General features: G+C 47.0%; 2 protein-coding genes across 2 annotated transcripts in view; both read right to left on the bottom strand.

Annotated features, from left to right (window-relative positions):
* Positions 1-5,174, bottom strand: part of LOC119180790 (proton-coupled folate transporter) — a 37,518-nt gene extending 32,344 nt beyond the window's left edge. Inside the window, exon 1 of the mRNA XM_037431930.2 lies at positions 4,765-5,174. The gene's annotated coding sequence lies outside the window, so the exon portion shown is untranslated. The remainder of the gene's footprint in view (positions 1-4,764) is intronic.
* Positions 5,175-6,143: 969 nt separating this feature from the next.
* Positions 6,144-16,780, bottom strand: part of LOC119180755 (retinol dehydrogenase 13) — a 37,792-nt gene continuing 27,155 nt past the window's right edge. Inside the window, exons 2-6 of the mRNA XM_037431899.2 lie at positions 15,787-16,029; positions 14,383-14,668; positions 12,576-12,771; positions 11,552-11,770; positions 6,144-8,122 (exon numbers count right to left, since the gene is read on the bottom strand). Of these exons, the coding sequence (XP_037287796.1) occupies positions 8,111-8,122; positions 11,552-11,770; positions 12,576-12,771; positions 14,383-14,668; positions 15,787-16,029 (956 nt within the window). The 3' untranslated portion in view covers positions 6,144-8,110. The remainder of the gene's footprint in view (positions 8,123-11,551; positions 11,771-12,575; positions 12,772-14,382; positions 14,669-15,786; positions 16,030-16,780) is intronic.

Below are 16,780 nucleotides of genomic sequence, written 5' to 3' on the forward strand. Positions count from 1 at the left end.
GTGGCGGCTCCCGACAACACGCGAGCCAAGTAATATAGCGCCACACGCTGTCTGGAATTCAGCATAAATTCTCAAAAGTCAGCTAAAAATTGTTTTCTCTCTACAAATGACGCTACAAGCTCGAAAATCACTCGTCACAGCCATTGCATCAGCCATTGGCTGATTTGAGCATGGCGCGCTCGGTCGTTACTTGGGCCGCCGAGGGAGGCCGTGACTTGTCCACACGCGCGCGCGTGCGTTAGTAGTGAAAAGCGGCGTATTCGAAAAAAAAAGAGAAAGAGTGCTCAAGGTCACGAGGCGCGCGTGACGTATTTCCTTTCCCCGTGCCATTCCTCCCTGCTTAGCTTACAGCGCTTTCGTAGGGACGAGAGAGAGCTAGTGCACTTGCAGCGTGCGGTACATCTTTGTAACTCCGCCCATACCGGACGCATTCTAAAATTTTATTCCCGATGAAATAAGCTTCTTTATTGCATCAATGCTATGGCTACTTGAAAAAGTGTTGCAGGGATCCGTTAATATCTAACCTCAAGCGCGGGCTCAGAGTTATTCGATTTAAGCGTAGGAACACAAATAAATGCTTTCATGTGCTCTTGCTCCATGCTTGTGACGTGCACGTAGGTAATACACCGATGCCAAAATGAAATACATGAAGGCACCAGTTTTAATATATTGCATTTTAAGTTCATTGAACATGGCAACGACCAACAAATTGCGCCTGAATGCGGCGGGAAGAGCACCAAAAATTCGCATACATGGCTTATGCCGCGCAGTGTCGTGCGTCTGTGACGAAGATTGTATTAGAGCAAAGCGAAATTAGGACGAGTAGTAATATAGCAGCTTGTTCTGCCAAGTGCATTTTCTCGCTTAGTCAAAGCCCAAAGAAACAGTCCTGACAGTCATGTCAGTACTGCGAATATAGCACACGGCATTACAAACTTTATTGATCCTAGAACCCTTTCGATAATTAAGGTATCAACTGGATTATTAATTTATGGTGTTATTTTTAATACGTCGTTAGTAAGTAGACCAGAAAAGCTTCAAGCCAGAAGATCGCTGCTCGATACCTTCTCTGCAGATAGCAAGTCGAATATTGGTAGCAGTCGAACATCGAATTTATTTGTCGCCACAGACGTGTCGCTCACATGCACTTCGCCTTGCTTAAACGGTTGATATTCTAACATTTGTATGACGTGCATATCGTTAGTAATACCGGACTTACTAGCGTGATCTGCCATTTCAATAAAGCGTAAGGCTGTGTGGACATAGTGTGGTTACTGCAAGCGATGTCATTGTGTAGTCCTTTGGACAATGATTATGCATGGTGCTCGCATCAAGCAACAGAAACGTACCGAGCAAAATCCGACGACTTGATCCATTTCGTTTTTTTAGTTTCACGGTTGTCCTGTTCCCCACACTCGACTGAGAACCATCCCAGACGTCGTTCCGCTTCCAGCATCTGTGACGGTCTTCAGCAACCGACGCTTTACGTCGAGATTCATACGACTTCAGCGGCCCCTCGCGTTCACGACCACTGGTTACAACGTCACAAGGGTTCCCTCCTCTGGTCAGACGGTTCTCTTGAGATTTTAATGAACGTGGTAACTTCCTTGCTTGGCCCCGCCGCAGTGGTCTAGTGGCTAAGGTACTCGTCTGCTGACACGCAGGTCGCGAGTTCAAATCCCGGCTGCGGCGGCTGCATTTCCGATGGAGGCGGAAATGTCGCAGGCCCGTGTGCTCAGATTTGGGTGCACGTTAAAGAACCCCAGGTGGTCGAAATTTCCGGAGCCCTCCACTACGGCGTTTCTCATAATCATGTGGTGGTTTTGGGACGTTAAACCCTACAATCAATTTCCTTGCTTGATCCTCGTGATTTGGCTCTTATATCCACTTCGGCGGATTAGCCATGGAACCGATGAGTGATACAGAAATAAAGTTCATACTTGAGACGAAGAAGGAGAAAAAATAAAAAAAAACTAATCGGTTGACTGGGTAATATAGAAAAAAATCGTGGCTATCTCACACTGTTCACTTCTTCCTTTGCGTTCTATAGCTCTGCTGCCGACTTCCGCCGCACAGAACTTCTAGAATTGAAGCCTTCGAGCATTCTTCATTCACTGCCTTTTCATTCGATTCATCGTTTCTAAACCGGAGTTCAACGTAAGAAGCGATTACCCTTGATTCTCATGAAAATTTGGCTCAGCTATAGGCAAGGGTAGTAGGGTGTAGGGGAAAAAAAGACCGCGAAAAAATATTTCCTATCCCCTCAAACAGAAACTACAGGGCGTAACAACATACTTTTTCGTGTACACTTTCCACGTGTATACGGCCCCCGAGGCCGGGTTTTAGCCCGCCAAATGGGGTCGAGCAGCGCTATGCCCAAGCCACTCGCCCACCTCGGTGGTTGGTGATGTAGACTTCTTGGGTCCTTATATACCTGTTATCATGTCTACGCTCTACATGCCCAGCCCATGTCCACTTCCTGTTAATGTAGAAAGGTAACGACAACGACGAAGTCGTCGATGATGATGATGATGATGATGATGATGAATTTGATTAAAGTGGAGCACAGATCACAAATGAAGAAATTGATCGTGCCGATGCTGAAGAAGCCTCGGAGTGGAGAAACGAATGTTTTCACAGGAAAAGAGGCAGATGACGAACTTAACCCTACTGCTGCTGATGATGAGGAAGCAGAATAAAAACAAGTTTAATAAACTGAGAGGAATAAGAAAAGAATAACCAAAAGAGGTCGACTCCTCCCCCTTGGAGGCACATGAAGCTGGTAATAATAGCCTTAAAGGGGAAGGCGGTTGCAATCTAGCCAGTGGTTTCATATCAGAAATGAATGATTGTTTTCCTCGCCTCGAGATGACGCGAAAAGAGGCGGTGGTTCCTCTCGCTTCCGCTTGAACGCGCTGCCAGCAGCTGCCGGAGCGCGCAGGCCACGCGCTACCGCGTTCCCTTTCATAAAAAAAAATCACAGCATATCCATGGAGTACATGTTGATGAGTGGGGCAAAGCGTCCGTCAGTCGGTCCGTGCTTTCGTCCGTGCGTCTGTCGGTGTGACCGTCCATGCCTCCGTCCGTGTGTCTGTGCGTCCATCCATCCGTCCTTTCGTGCGTTCGTTCTTGCGTCCGTCCGTGCGCCCATGCGACCATTCGTCCATCCGTGCATCCGTCCTTCCGTGCATCTGTCTGTATGTCCATCCATCCGTCCGTGCGTCTGTCCATCCATCAGTCCATCTAGTGAACACTCCAAGTATACCACCACCTCCCGTATTCTCATCATATATCGGACATTCCAAGGACTAAACGAGATGTGGCACTGCCAGAAAAAAGGAGCGGCACGCGGGCACTCTCTTACGGCCTGCGCTTCATGTGTAGTTCCCTCCTTTCACCGCCGCTAGTTCATGGCACTGCGGCCCGATTCTCGCTAAACCTTGCTAAAACCAAGGAAGTTACGCCCAGCAAATTTAACGTGGCCACCTTTTTCTGGTCAGATAGTGCTCAACGTGGGTCCTTCTGTTACTAGTTTTTTTTTTTTTTAGTAAGCATCAAATTCAAAGCAAATTGTATTGGAGATTAAGTCACCAATACCCGTCTCTGTAGGTTATTCTATTAGAAACAACCATCTTTTTATTTATCATTAACGTGCGCGCGTTTCCTCCTCAATTCGATAGAGCGCGCGCGTGCCGATCCTCTAGTCCGCCCGTGGAGGTGGCTACTTTACTACTACTTTACTACTACTACTGCTACTACTACTCCTACGTATACATCGCGGACGCGTGAGCCACGGCTTAAGGAGAGATAATTGCCCCTAAAATTGACAGTGTACATCTCGTGTTTCCACCACAAGTTTGCTCCGAATTTATACAGTGGTTAAAGATAGCACGAAGGTCACTTCGCTTGCTGCCACGGGGCAGCGTAAACGAAAAGAGCGCGCTGCCCACACACGAAGTAAGAATTGTGACCGTGTTCACCCCTAATAATTTACTGTCTGATTTTATATCTGCATCTAAGCTGGACAGGCGTTTAGATTAAGAATCACGCTCGTCCAGTGTATGCTCATTTCCTGTGTCCTTCTTTCTGTTTGAGATGTGCGTTTTAAGTGCTGTGCTTTGACAGCTATTACCATACGTGCTCGTCATCTTTGCGTGCTTGAGGTGCGCACTGCAAGTTTCGAGTTGCCTGCCGTTAATCACACGACGTTACAATTTGTTGCTACAGCATTCATTCCTTCGCCCTTGTGGCAAAACTGCACAATAACGTTTCACTTTCGTGTTTTACCGATTCCAAGACGAAGGGATCAGCCACATTTGCTATAGGTATACCCTTCTGTCGTTCACTTGTCTACGATTCGTCCAACATCTCCCAAAAAGATCCTCAGTCATTTGCAGGAGGCTTTGGGGTCTCCAGAACGGTGACCAACTGTTGTATCAGTATCAGGGTTAAATTCGATATCTACGCTCAGTAGACCAGGTTGACAAGACAAATCATAGCGACCCGTCAAGCAATCGCACCACACTCTTAAGGGCGAGAATTGCACTACCGAACACAGTGCGTCGCTTTTAAGTTCCGACATACTGTGCTATTCAGACATACTTCACGAAGCATGAGAACGCGTTCATCTGCTGTTGCATCACTTAGTCATTACGCTACACTCTCGCTCAATATATCCGGGAAACAATACCCGTTCAATCGACGATTATGGGCAATTTCGTCACAAGTCCGACTGCAAGTGAAAACCGAACGTGGTGAACTCACCGAATTTGGCAGCGGAAGGCGCTTCATCCGGCGTCGCAACATAGACAAAGAAATCAGGGTGACCCTGGTACAATTCGCGGTCGTAGCAGACATGGAAGGGGCACACCGCGAAGAGCCGTCCGTGAAAGAATAATGTATAGCTTTGTCCATGGTTGCATCGCTCGGCTAGTGCTCACTGACAAAAAAAAAAAAAAAGACCGAGGGGCGGTGTTCGTTCGCGGTGCTACTATCAATGATAGCGAGCCGTTTCGACGCATGTCCTAAAGTAAAAAAGAAAAAGAAATAGCTTCGCCTGGTCCCACCGGCCAGCTGCTAGGCAGTAACAAAGAAATTCTGGTGGTCTTGGTGTACGTTTTGCTGTCGTTTTCTTCCGTGCAGAACACTGATCAATGCTTGTAACACACAAGTACAGTGCAGAACACTGATTAATGCGTTGTAACATACAGGTCCTGCGTCCAGAGCCTCACCCCCGTATTCAGAAACGCTCCTCAACTCGACTTTCACCTTTCACTTGACAAAGTTGCGCACTGCGCCGCTACTCGACTGAAAATAGCGCTGCGCTACTCAAGAATAGCAGCAAATCATCATGATATGCAGTGGCTTTTCCTGCCTAGAGATGACGCTCCAAACGGCTTTATCAAGTGAAGGTGGAGCATTGAGTGAAGGGGCGTTCTAGAATACGGGGGTAAGACACGGTACTTTTCAGCGCGAAACGCCAATCGATGCGTTGTAACACGCAGGAGACAAGTCTAGAACAGACCTAGCTATGTACGTAAAATTTGTCAACTTTGAAACAGCACGAAGCGGAACTAACAATGCGTGGTGTGTCTTCGGTTCAATTAAGCAGACGTAATTCTGGAAAACATCACCCTTATACAATGCAATGCTTGACATACTAGTTTTAGCCTCGAAGGTACTCGGCTGCTGACCCGCAGGCCGTGGGATCGAATCCCGGCTGCAGCTGCTGCATTTCCGATGGAGGCGAAAGTGCTGTAGGCCCGTGTGCTCAGATTTGAGTGCACGTTAAAGAACTCCAGGTGGTCGAAATTTCCGGAGCCCTTCACAACGGCGTCTCTCATAATCATATGGTGGCTTTGGGACGTTAAACCCCACATATCAATCAACCTATCATCAATAAACAAACTAGTCTTAATTTCTACTTGGTAATGTGCCACCCGTCAGTAAACCGCTGACGAAGTTCCGTTGAAACTCCGGTTGAAGGGTTTTCACCAGTGCCAGTGTATTATATACTGCCAATATGTACAAAGTTTAAGTAGTGCACATGCAATCGGCTTATATATCCATTCAGTCATGACATGTGCAGTTGACGATTTCCCGTTACCGCCAGAGGTGTATTAAGTGACTCAGAGACAGACGAATGGTGACACATTCGTGTCGACGTAAAATCTGTTTCTTTCTTTCTTTATTGAGATATGCGAAGCACATTCATTCGATGTCTGTTCATCGGGTACCGAAGGCACCAAACAACAATCTCTTGCTGTCCTGGCCTTAGACAAAATCTTCATTCTGGTCGTAATAAGCTTCCGTAAAAGTTACTTTTCTTCGAGGGTTCATTTCTTGCCATCTTTTCATCAGCAGTCATTTCGACGCGCCAATCAAAGCAGCTGTGTAAATTTTAATTTCATAAAGTTTGCATCTTACTTGCGAATACTGCCAGCGGCCGAGGTTTTCACAGTCAATGTTAGCTGAACTTTATCACTCGTTTATGAAAACGCAAACAAGAAAAAAAAGAGAATAAAAGGAATAGACTATATTGGAATATTGGAAACACACCACCAGAAACGTTGACAATCACACTCTCCTCGAAATCACGCTCGGGTGGAACATTCTGGATATGAGGTATCTACAGAACGTGGCATTACTCTGTTCATATCGAAACGGCACTTGAGATTTGTGGGGTTGGTTAATAATTTATGCACGGTAAATCTTTAAATAGCTTATTACATCTGGCAGCGCTACAGGGGCATTCCGCTAGATTTTGTTTTGTTTTTCAATATTATACTACATTACATGAAGTGTCGGCATGTAACTAACGTGACAAAGCAACCCTTTGGTGGCAAATAGAAATATCGCCTCGTAGCCCAACCTTCGCGAATATTTATAGCTACAAATCGTTGCTACCGGTCTCACTGCAATGCTTGCGTAACCACAATTAATGCAAAAAGTAATATACATGTGTCTGCAATAGGTGTGCCACTTGCTGTTGGTGGAAACTGGTTTGCTAAATAACCCACAAAGAACGAACGTAGTATAACAACGCTTAAAATTTTCTTTCACAGTTGGATCACTATGCTTTGCGGCCGAGTGACGCAGCTTGCTCACAGAGCATTCACATTTCCAAGCCTCCCTCTCCACTCTTAAATTGGGCTACAGCTAAAAGCCGAACCACGCGCAATCTTCACGTTGAAGGTGTACTGGCCCAGATTGTCTACACACATGTGGCTCTAAACTGACTTTGCTTATCGCTGTTCTGGCGACATGAACGTTGAAAAACCTATAGTGGCTGAACGTGAAGCCTCAGCAGCATAAAACTGGCACCCATTGTGCTACCTCCCGACTAGTGTCCCTCGAGCTGGTCTCCATTGGATTGCGTGCCGGCTGGGTTCATAACTCATAGACCATCACAATGAAGCTAGACTTTATTTACGTATATAAGGTATGGGTTTCTGTGTTGCCACATTGGGCTCTATTGCCTTGCCGTTTTATATCAGACTAAACGAACAATTTTCTCATTGCGCTCCTTGGCCTAACATGGCCCTTGCGCCAGTAAAACCAACATAATAATAACTAAACGAACAATGCTCCGGTATATGCATACACGCACATGATTAGGTTTGCAAGGTCGACATTTCATTGGCGGACTACAAAAATAAGAAAACGTTAGTTTCACAGCCCAAGATAGCAGTACCCTTGTGTCTACCGTAAAGTCGTCCGTATACTGCATTCCTTTGTGGCGCTGTCAAAGTGTGCGTCAGTTTTTCGATTCGCAAGGACTTTGTCTGCAGACAAGAGAACAGCCACTTGACCTGGTACTAGCAACGAGTCTGAAGATCGCGGGCCTTTAGACTTCGTAGCGAGCCAAGAGGGGGCGGTGCTGCGATTCGTGTAGTACGTCATATCGCAACAGAAAGATAAATACTTAGAGGGTAGAAAAGAAGAAAAAAAGAAAGATGGGACAAATAAGGACAACACGTAACACGGAGTCACAGCGATCTGTACACATGAAGGGAAACGGGAGAAAAAAAGGAGAGGGCAGAAATGAGATAACAACGAAGGACGCTCGTGCGCATGAGTCAGCGTCTTCACCGTGAACTCCAGCGCCAGGTCAGTCGTCAACCTGGAAAAAGACGGAGGTCATTGCTTCCATCCGTTGACAAGCTTTAAGCGCTTATACGGTTCACGAAAAACTTGATCAATTGGCTGATAAAAACCAGTGCTGACAAAATTTCAATTGCAGCAATCAGTGGAAGAGGTTGCTTTTCCTCCAAGGCAGAATGTACAGCCCGCGCCACGCATCTTGACGTGAATTGAGCCGTTCGACATTAGCTTAGGCTTAGTCATGCCATATCGGAAGAGCCTAAGTTGCTTTAGGCTTTTTATAACGTATATGCTTCATAAAAGGCCTAGGCAAAGACATTTGCCGAAGCGGGACGTCTCAACACATGGGCACACAGAATACCTGCTGTGAAACACATGAGACACATCTGTTAACAAGAAGTGAAAGGCAGGCTTGTACATGACTCGTGATGTGAAAAGCAGGAAACATATTTGCAGATTAGCGTATACATGGGGAGTAAGGTAGATAGCTCAGACGAAGAAAAAACTTTAAGCAGGAAACTCTCTATTGGGGAGTTATCACATATCGTGGAGAATTCTCGGGATCTGCGGATAGGCCAGTTCCACTGACGTCACTGAAGCCACTATGTTGCGCCAGCCTTTTGAGAATGATGATGATGATTAAAACTTTGTTTAAAGTGAGGTTCGTGACGTCACGTGAACGTCATCAGTAAATCGCACGCAAGTACAGACACAGGGGTCAATGGCGTTTCGGCGGCATCTTTATAACATTGAAACATACGTAAACCACAGTAGTGAATAAACTGCGTTGACGTCGTCATAGCCGTCATGCTGTCGTACCAGTAGGTAAGTGTAGCTGCACCTACGACCTCATGAGCAAGCTATTAATTTAGTTCGGAAAACGATGCAAGACACCGGCTTTGGAGCGCAGCCGAGATCCAGTGAGCCCGTTTAACCATGATTTGTTTTTATGATGATATAGTCTTTCTTGGGGTCCTTCGACGCCAAAATTTTGGTCTGTCTGTCTGTACATTCGTCTGTTTGTCCGAGCTAACGATACTCCTAACGGCCCCAAATAGTATACCTTAAACGGCCAACCCCATCGGCAGCGCCCACCAATAGTGCTCAATTTTCAGCGTTCATGCTTGTGCGATTGTCAATGTCAAATCAATTATTGCGCATACCTGGGGCACCATAACAACACGTCAATATTTTGTATGAGTGTCCTTATACTAGAGGAGGCACACACAAGTAATTCTAAGGCCCATAGCGTTTTTCACGCTGCGCTGACAGTGCAACGCGATGTCCAAAAATGCAAGTGTTCCAGCGCTTTGCTAAGTCGACATGTACGGTGGTGACACCTGCCAGTCGCTTTGCGTTCTACACCTTATCGCCTCCGAGACAGGCGCGCATCTCTCTCCGTGGGCGCGCACGGCTTTCTTCGTTTTCAAAGATAACTGCCAGATGGCACTCGTGTCTAACGTGCCTCGATGCGCTCGTTCGCCTTCGCTGCACGGATTGAGACTCTCTAACGCAGCGCTTCCAGAATACAATTCACCGATTTTCTCGAACAGAACATCAAATAAACGTTTTCTTCATTCCCTCCACACGCAATACTAACGTCTTTAGACGACATTTGCAGTGAAACATGGAGATATGGGGCCATTTTTTGTTTCCTTTTTATCGTTACGTATGTTACAAGGCATCCACCGTTTTCTTGAGCTCTCTTACGCTATGTCAGATGAGGCTATCAGTTCGAGCGCTCTTTTTTTTTTTTGCTTTGTCATTTTTGCATAACTTGCCCACGTATGTGCTCTTCTGCGTTACATTTTCTTTCTCTTCTTTTGCTGTTGTTGTTGTTACAAACGAACCAAAAGAAGTTGGTGCAGACCTCAACACAGAATGCTCCCCAGTACAATTACTTGGAGGAACTTTGAGAACCAAATTCAAGGATGAAGCGAGGATACCGAGAGGGGAGGAATGGACGAGGTTCAACATAAAACACACGAAGAGAAGAGGGAGAGGCCTTTGTCTGGGCAGTGGAAATAAAGTGATAAGGTGATATAATTTATGGCAACTTCTGGCAGGAGTTTATAGATCACGCGTGACTAGGGCTGTACATTCTGATTGCATCGAAAAATCGTCGCATAGCTCTTTCATAAAAGATCATAGCTCGCTCTCGCTTAACGTCATCGAAGAGGCCTTTTATACGTTAATTATTCGTTTCCCTTTAGGTTGCGCCTTGTCCTGTCCTGGTTCTGGAACTCACGGTAAAACATACGCTGCTTAGTTGGATTTTTTTTTATAAGGACACCTTACGGTGCCATGGATTTGACATTTGACTACAACGTTCTGGAAATGATCACCTCGAAAACACGGTCGTTTCTCGGGATTATTAAACTCATGCGTGATGGTCTTCTGGCATGCGAGACCTTAGAAAACACCTAATCGGGCTCCTCCTTTCAAGGCAAGGCTCGCTACAGCAACTTTCTACAATGCTTTACAGTACTTTCCACGGGTGCTCCAGCTACTTGGATCTCAACGATCTTCCGATAGAGTCATGACGAATGTCATCCCCCGTAGATTTCAGTGCAAGGCAACGTGTGCTGTACCATGCTGAAGTTATTAACGGCCTGTGTGCCGTGTGCTTTTATTCTAGACGCACGAGAAAGCTTAGCCGACGGAGGAGAGCTGGCGGCGGCGCGCGGGCCCGATAAAAGACTTTTACGGGGCCGCGAGTCGGGGAGGGAAATTCGAAAATAAAGACAGTCTCGGACTGAACGCCATACGTGGCGGTTGTTGGTTGTACGCTTATCGTCCTCCACGAACACAACAGGCTGAATCCTTTTCACATTACGGCCAGATCTGTTATTCCTTTTCACCCAAACTCAACTAAACGGAATAAGGAGACGTTACGCGGAAATATCTGACTCGCAAAAACCTTTATAGCTGAATAAGTTTTGCCACTGCCCACCGCTACCCTCCGCAAAGTCGTGGAAAAAAGGAAGGCAACATGTCATTGCCTCATTTTTGTTTTTGAAGCCTTTGAAAATCTCTCCCTTTGAAAATCTCTCCCTTTGAAAACGAAGCCTTTGAAAATCTGAGGAGGGAGTGGTGGAAAAGTCCACCACTCCCTCCTCAGTTGGACTTTTCCAACTGAGGTGCTACAGTGACACTACCCCCCCCCCCCTCCTCCTCTTCTGCCCTGCGAACGCTTATGGCTGAAACTGAAAGTCGTCCTCGCCGGAGCAAGTGGCCCTACTTATACCTATACGGCTCGCGTTGCTCAACAGTGATGTGACACGTATACAACTGTTGCGTGGTATAGCGTGACGAATTGCGGCTGTTTAGCGTGGCTGTAGCGAACCCTGCGGTGAAGGGAGTGCGCGCGCGTTCTCTAGGCCTCTTCCTCTTCCTCTTCTTCTTCCTCCTCCTCCTCCTCTTCCTCCTCCTCGGCGGGGGGCCGCACCTGCTGGATGCCCTGCTGCATTCGTTGAGCGAACGCCTCCAGGTTGATCTTGGCCGCCTCGACGCCTCCGCCCAGGTCCTCTTCCTCGGCCTCCTCTGAGAGGGAGAAGGGGATGCCCTTGGAGCGGATCAGCTCCTCGGTGCGCTCCCACAGGCTGCGGGTCGCCTCGTCGTTCCACTCCGAGCTGCGGGCGTCGTACGCGTGCAGGTCCTTGATCACCTGCGAGCGAGAGATCGCCATCGTGTAAACAGCCGTGGCGGTAAATTAATAGCGGGATATTTTTTTTTGTTTGACGGCGGAAGTGTTTAAGCTCGGGTAATTACAGCGTGGGTCACAAAAACCCGGCTGTGTATGCACCCCTGAAAGCTGGTGTATCCCGAGCAGCTCTCAGCATAGCATGGCCATGTATAGTATACAGCGTCGTGGTTGGGAAAGAGAAGTGTGGTAAGGAGGAACGAAAGAAGGTGAGAGAGTAAAGCATTGTATAACGTTGCATGCTATAATTTAGCAAGGGAACGAGAAAAGAAGGTGAGGGCAGGAGTAAAGTTGAGGGGAGGGAAAGGAGAAGTTGAGAGGGTACACCAAAGCACAACCATGTACAGTGTAGCGTAGCAAGGGGAGCGAAATACAAGTGAGTGTGAGGAGGGGTCATGTGATGTGAGGAGCCGGGAAAAGGGAAGAGGGCCATATAGAAAGGAATGAACAAAGCAATAAATATGAAAGAAAGAAAAAATGTAGAAACTTTAAACAAAATAGAAAAAAATTGAAGAAAGAAGAAGAGGACGATAAAGTAGGAGGAATTTAATCTGCGTTCACCAGGTGGTGGCACTTGCTTGCCAGCTCCGCTGTTCACTCTCATTTCACAGACATAGAATTTTTTTTTTTTTACAGAAACACAAACCACAAGACAGAACACATGTGTTAGCGCATTTGTTGGCACGTTATCAACTCTTGCCAGAGTGGACGGAGCACTACGTAACCATGGTGATGCTTAAGCGAGACACAGTGGTGCGGTGCCCCGTACCTTTCCGGAGTCCGACTCAATCTTGCGGGCCATGATGGCGTAAAGGACAGACTGGACGGCTTCTTCGGTGGTGCGGAACATGATACGAGCGAAAGTTTGCATGAAGCGTCCTTGGAATCCGGGCAGATTCTTGTACAGGCTGGTGGCGATCAGACCAGGGTCCACACAGAATGCGGCCACGTCGAACGGGCGGTACCTGAGGGAGTAGAATGTATTTGTGTGCATATTTTAGTTTATTTTATTTGTAAATACTACGATTTTTCAGCTGAAAAATTATGTCAGATTGGGGGAAATGTTCGAGAATAGGTATGCACGCATTCAAGCAAACAATAAGAGTACAGGTGCGATTATACAAAAAAGACTAAGATTTAAGAACGCTTATTTCGATAGATTTACAGAGTATCATAATACAGAGTAGCATAACACACAATAACATAATAGCGTTATAAATGCTAAATACTAACACAATAATTGCAATGAAGCAGGTACACTAAAGTGATGGTATAGGCTAGGCTGCTTCAAGAGCAAATGATGAGTGCGATCAGGAATAAACTGCTGACACCGGCCAACCTTCCTGCCTACATCCCTCACTTCGTGGAGAAGGCCACCACCTCAGTCGTTCAAGTCACGGCGGACAAGACCATACACCGCCATTTCCTCCAACAAGAAACAAACGTTTACAGGAAGCGAGAGACGTTCCGCTCTCATCGCGATCCTCTCTAGAACTTGCATCGGCCTGTTTCGACCCAGAGAACTTGCTTCTGAAAAGCCGTGTCTGAGTCACGGCCTCACCGAGGACTCCGGGACAGCTTCAGCAAGCTGGCGAAGAGGGAATAAGCGTCCTTCTGGTATAAGCCGATCGACTTTGGCGCTGAGCCAACGTTGCAGATCACGGCGGCACCCTTTATAACTTGGAAGTGTGGCGGTTTGGGCTAGTTGGTATGACGTGACGATAGTTACAGCGCGAGAACAGAACGAGGACAAAGGGACAAGAAGCAGACGAGAGTTGGACGTTTGCGCTCGTCTCCTTCTTGTCCCATTGTCGTCGTTCTGTTCTCGCGCTATAACTATCGGCACCCTTTATGCTTCCACCAAGACCACTATAATATGCAGTATAGCTGCTCGGGGAAAAGGGTGGGGACACTGTCTGCATCCTCAAAAATGCGTGGGACACTTTTGCATCGGCTGTAGCACAATAAACATCTTTTATAAGTTTTACAAAGTTAGCACCACGTATGTAGACCATTTCACAGGAGGAAAAAAAAACCTACATGCTGCGCTACGCGCGGGAGTACAAAGGTTGACGTCACAGGCTCGGCAGTGAATTTTCGGTGTCTCACGCCTATTTAGCGCTGAACAGAGAGGATTATAACGGTGTCCGGGAAGCCGTCTGTGAAAAAGTCTATAGACCTTCGCAAGAGCCCTCATAAGATACCTAAATATTCAGTGCAAATCTGACAAAGGCAGAAGTTCAGGGTAAGATGGAAGCTTGACGGGATGAAAATGTTTGAACACTGGGTGTCGTTGAAGGCGACGTTTCGACAAGCAGACTTGTCATCTTCAGGGATTCAGCCCAGTTGCAACAGTTGCAATCCAGTTGCAGCGTTGAAAAAGACAAATCCACTAGTCGAAGCGTCTGCTCCTGCAACACCCCTGAGACGACGAATTCTCATGTATTCAATATACAGTAGCCCCTTCTTATGTGACGCCGTTTCTCAGAGTATACGTTAGTTTATCTGAATTTAGCTGAGATATTCGAAGTTAGGTCGATTTTCGATAGTGCGCAACACGCTCTGCGCATGCGCACCTCCTGGCCAGTTCCTTGTTGAAGAGGTACAGTCCCAGCTTGGAGCTCCGGTAGACGGTGCGGTAGTCGTACTCGTGGCGCACTCGCTTGTCCTCCATGTCCTCCAGGTCGGCCATGTGGCCGTTGCGGAAGCCACCGCACACCACGTTGATGATGCGAGCGATGCCTCCGGGCGTCGAGCGGAGCTTGTCGATCAGCAGCGTGGTGAGGAAGAAGTGGCCCACGTAGTTGACGCCCATCATCAGGTCGATGCCGTCCGCAGTGAAGTCGCGCCCAGTCATTATCGCTGCGCACATGTCATGCAAGGTCGTCAGTCAGCCGCTACACCTTCCACTTTCTCCCGGATTGATTGATTGATATGTGGGGTTTAACGTCCCAAAACCACTATATGATTATGAGAGACGCCGTAGTGGAGGACTCCGGAAATTTCGACCACCTGGGGTTCTTTAACGTCCACCCAAATCTGAGCACACGGGCCTACAACATTTCCGCCTCCATCGGAAATGCAGCCGCCGCAGCCGGGATAGTTTCTCCCGGATGCGATACCGGTTTACAGGGCAGACAAAAAGCAGGGACGTCTATAAAGAAAAAAAAAGTGCAGCCGCAGTTTGCACTGTAGGTGCAAGGCTGAGCCGCAGTGGAGCTTGTGGTCTCTTAGATAGTCCTTACTTGGTTATATATCAATTAGGCTTTATTGGCATAATTAGGCCACATAAGCTCAAGTATCTCGGGTGTGCTTGGTTAGATCACACGCCTCCAAATTAATCTTAAATATTCTTAGTCTTCATTACCAACAGTTGGACTAAATTTGGAATAATTAGGCTCGACTCAGTCAGTAATAAATGGAATCTTCCTTGTCTTCCCAGACTTGGATCGCCTGGATTAATATGTATTTATTTGGCTTTGCTTAATTAGAGTTCATATGGTTGGATAATTTAGCCGATATCATCAATATCATGCTCAACTATGCCTAATTTCTTTTGGCTGTACTTTTATCTGATCAGTTTAATTAGCTTAATTACCACAATTAGGTCGCGTAAAACCGAAGTATCTCGTTTGGGATTGATTCAATCAGACACAGCTTAATTAGTATTAATTTGAATTTGTGCACATTAGCCGTTTTTATCATTACCTTCCCTATAGTTAGGGTTATTAAATCGACATGCTAAGAAGTAACTATAGTATCCTCCGGAGCTTGGCTTCGCTAGTCTCGTTGGGAGTTCGACTTGGATCGGCCGCTTTCTGTGGCTCATACTCGTTCCGGGTGGTGATAGTTTTCTGGTGATGTGAGCTGACATAACGAAAAGCTTGATAATCGAATCGGCCAATCAACCATCCTGCCAGGGACGAAGGTACAGTATATAGGCAGTACAACATAACAGTGGCGAGTTCGCCCGTTGTTACCGGCGTTGTTGACGATGCAGTCGAGGCGCTGCTCCGAGGCGATGAGCTCCTTGGCGAACTCGCGGATGGACTCCAAGTTGGTCAGGTCCATGTACATGACTCGGAAGTTGAACGAGCCGGTCTTCTCGCGCAGGAAGAAGGCCGTCGAGTCGCGCCGCAGTCGCGTGCGGCACGCGATGACCACGCGGGCTCCCCGGCGCGCAAGCTCCAAGCACAGGGTGCGACCGAGGCCATTGGAACCGCCTGCACGAAAAGGGAGACATCGGGATATTGCGAAGAAGGAGACATCTTCAAGACGATTACAATTATGGCGGGGCTACCTTATGAAAAAAAGAAACAACAACCTATGACTAAATATTTGTGTTACTCCCATGGTGGGAGGTGGTGGAAGTGTCCCCGATGTTCCCTTCGTCGCCCACCGCTTTCGATAGACTGCTCACCAGTCAGATCGAACCCTTCAAAATACTGAGGAACCAATCAAGAGCAATTGTGCGCTGGCAACACTGGTGAGCCGTGCCTTCCTGCACCAATGCAAGAAGAAATCTGAACAGGTGGCTTTTAACTCCAGTGCCAACGCCAAAACACAAGTGTCCTTGCTTCCGTTCCCTATGCTCACCCCATCTGCCAGAAATGCGAGACCAAAAATAAAATTCGAATGCACGTTGAAAATTGAAAGTTTGAAAACCTGAAGTTAATAAACTTTGTTTCAGTCTGTCTGTTTTTCTTTCTTTATTCTTATTTTTTTATTTCTTTATTTCTTTTAGCATTTTTTTCATCTTGTTCATGCTATCTACGTGCGATCGCAGCTACCCCAGCAGATGTTGCAAGCCTTGCATAAATCGGGGCCCCACATATTCAGCTTTTATTATTCTCTCCGCCGCTGTACAAGGGGCTGCTGAAAAAACAAGACATTCTAAGAATGATTGGGTCCGGGCATGATGCCACGAGACACGGAACTTGGCAACGCCTATCACTGTGAGGCGCTTTAAAAGAA

This window comes from Rhipicephalus microplus, chromosome 3 (genome assembly GCF_043290135.1).
Source record: "Rhipicephalus microplus isolate Deutch F79 chromosome 3, USDA_Rmic, whole genome shotgun sequence".
In the NCBI taxonomy this organism is placed as follows: domain Eukaryota; kingdom Metazoa; phylum Arthropoda; class Arachnida; order Ixodida; family Ixodidae; genus Rhipicephalus; species Rhipicephalus microplus.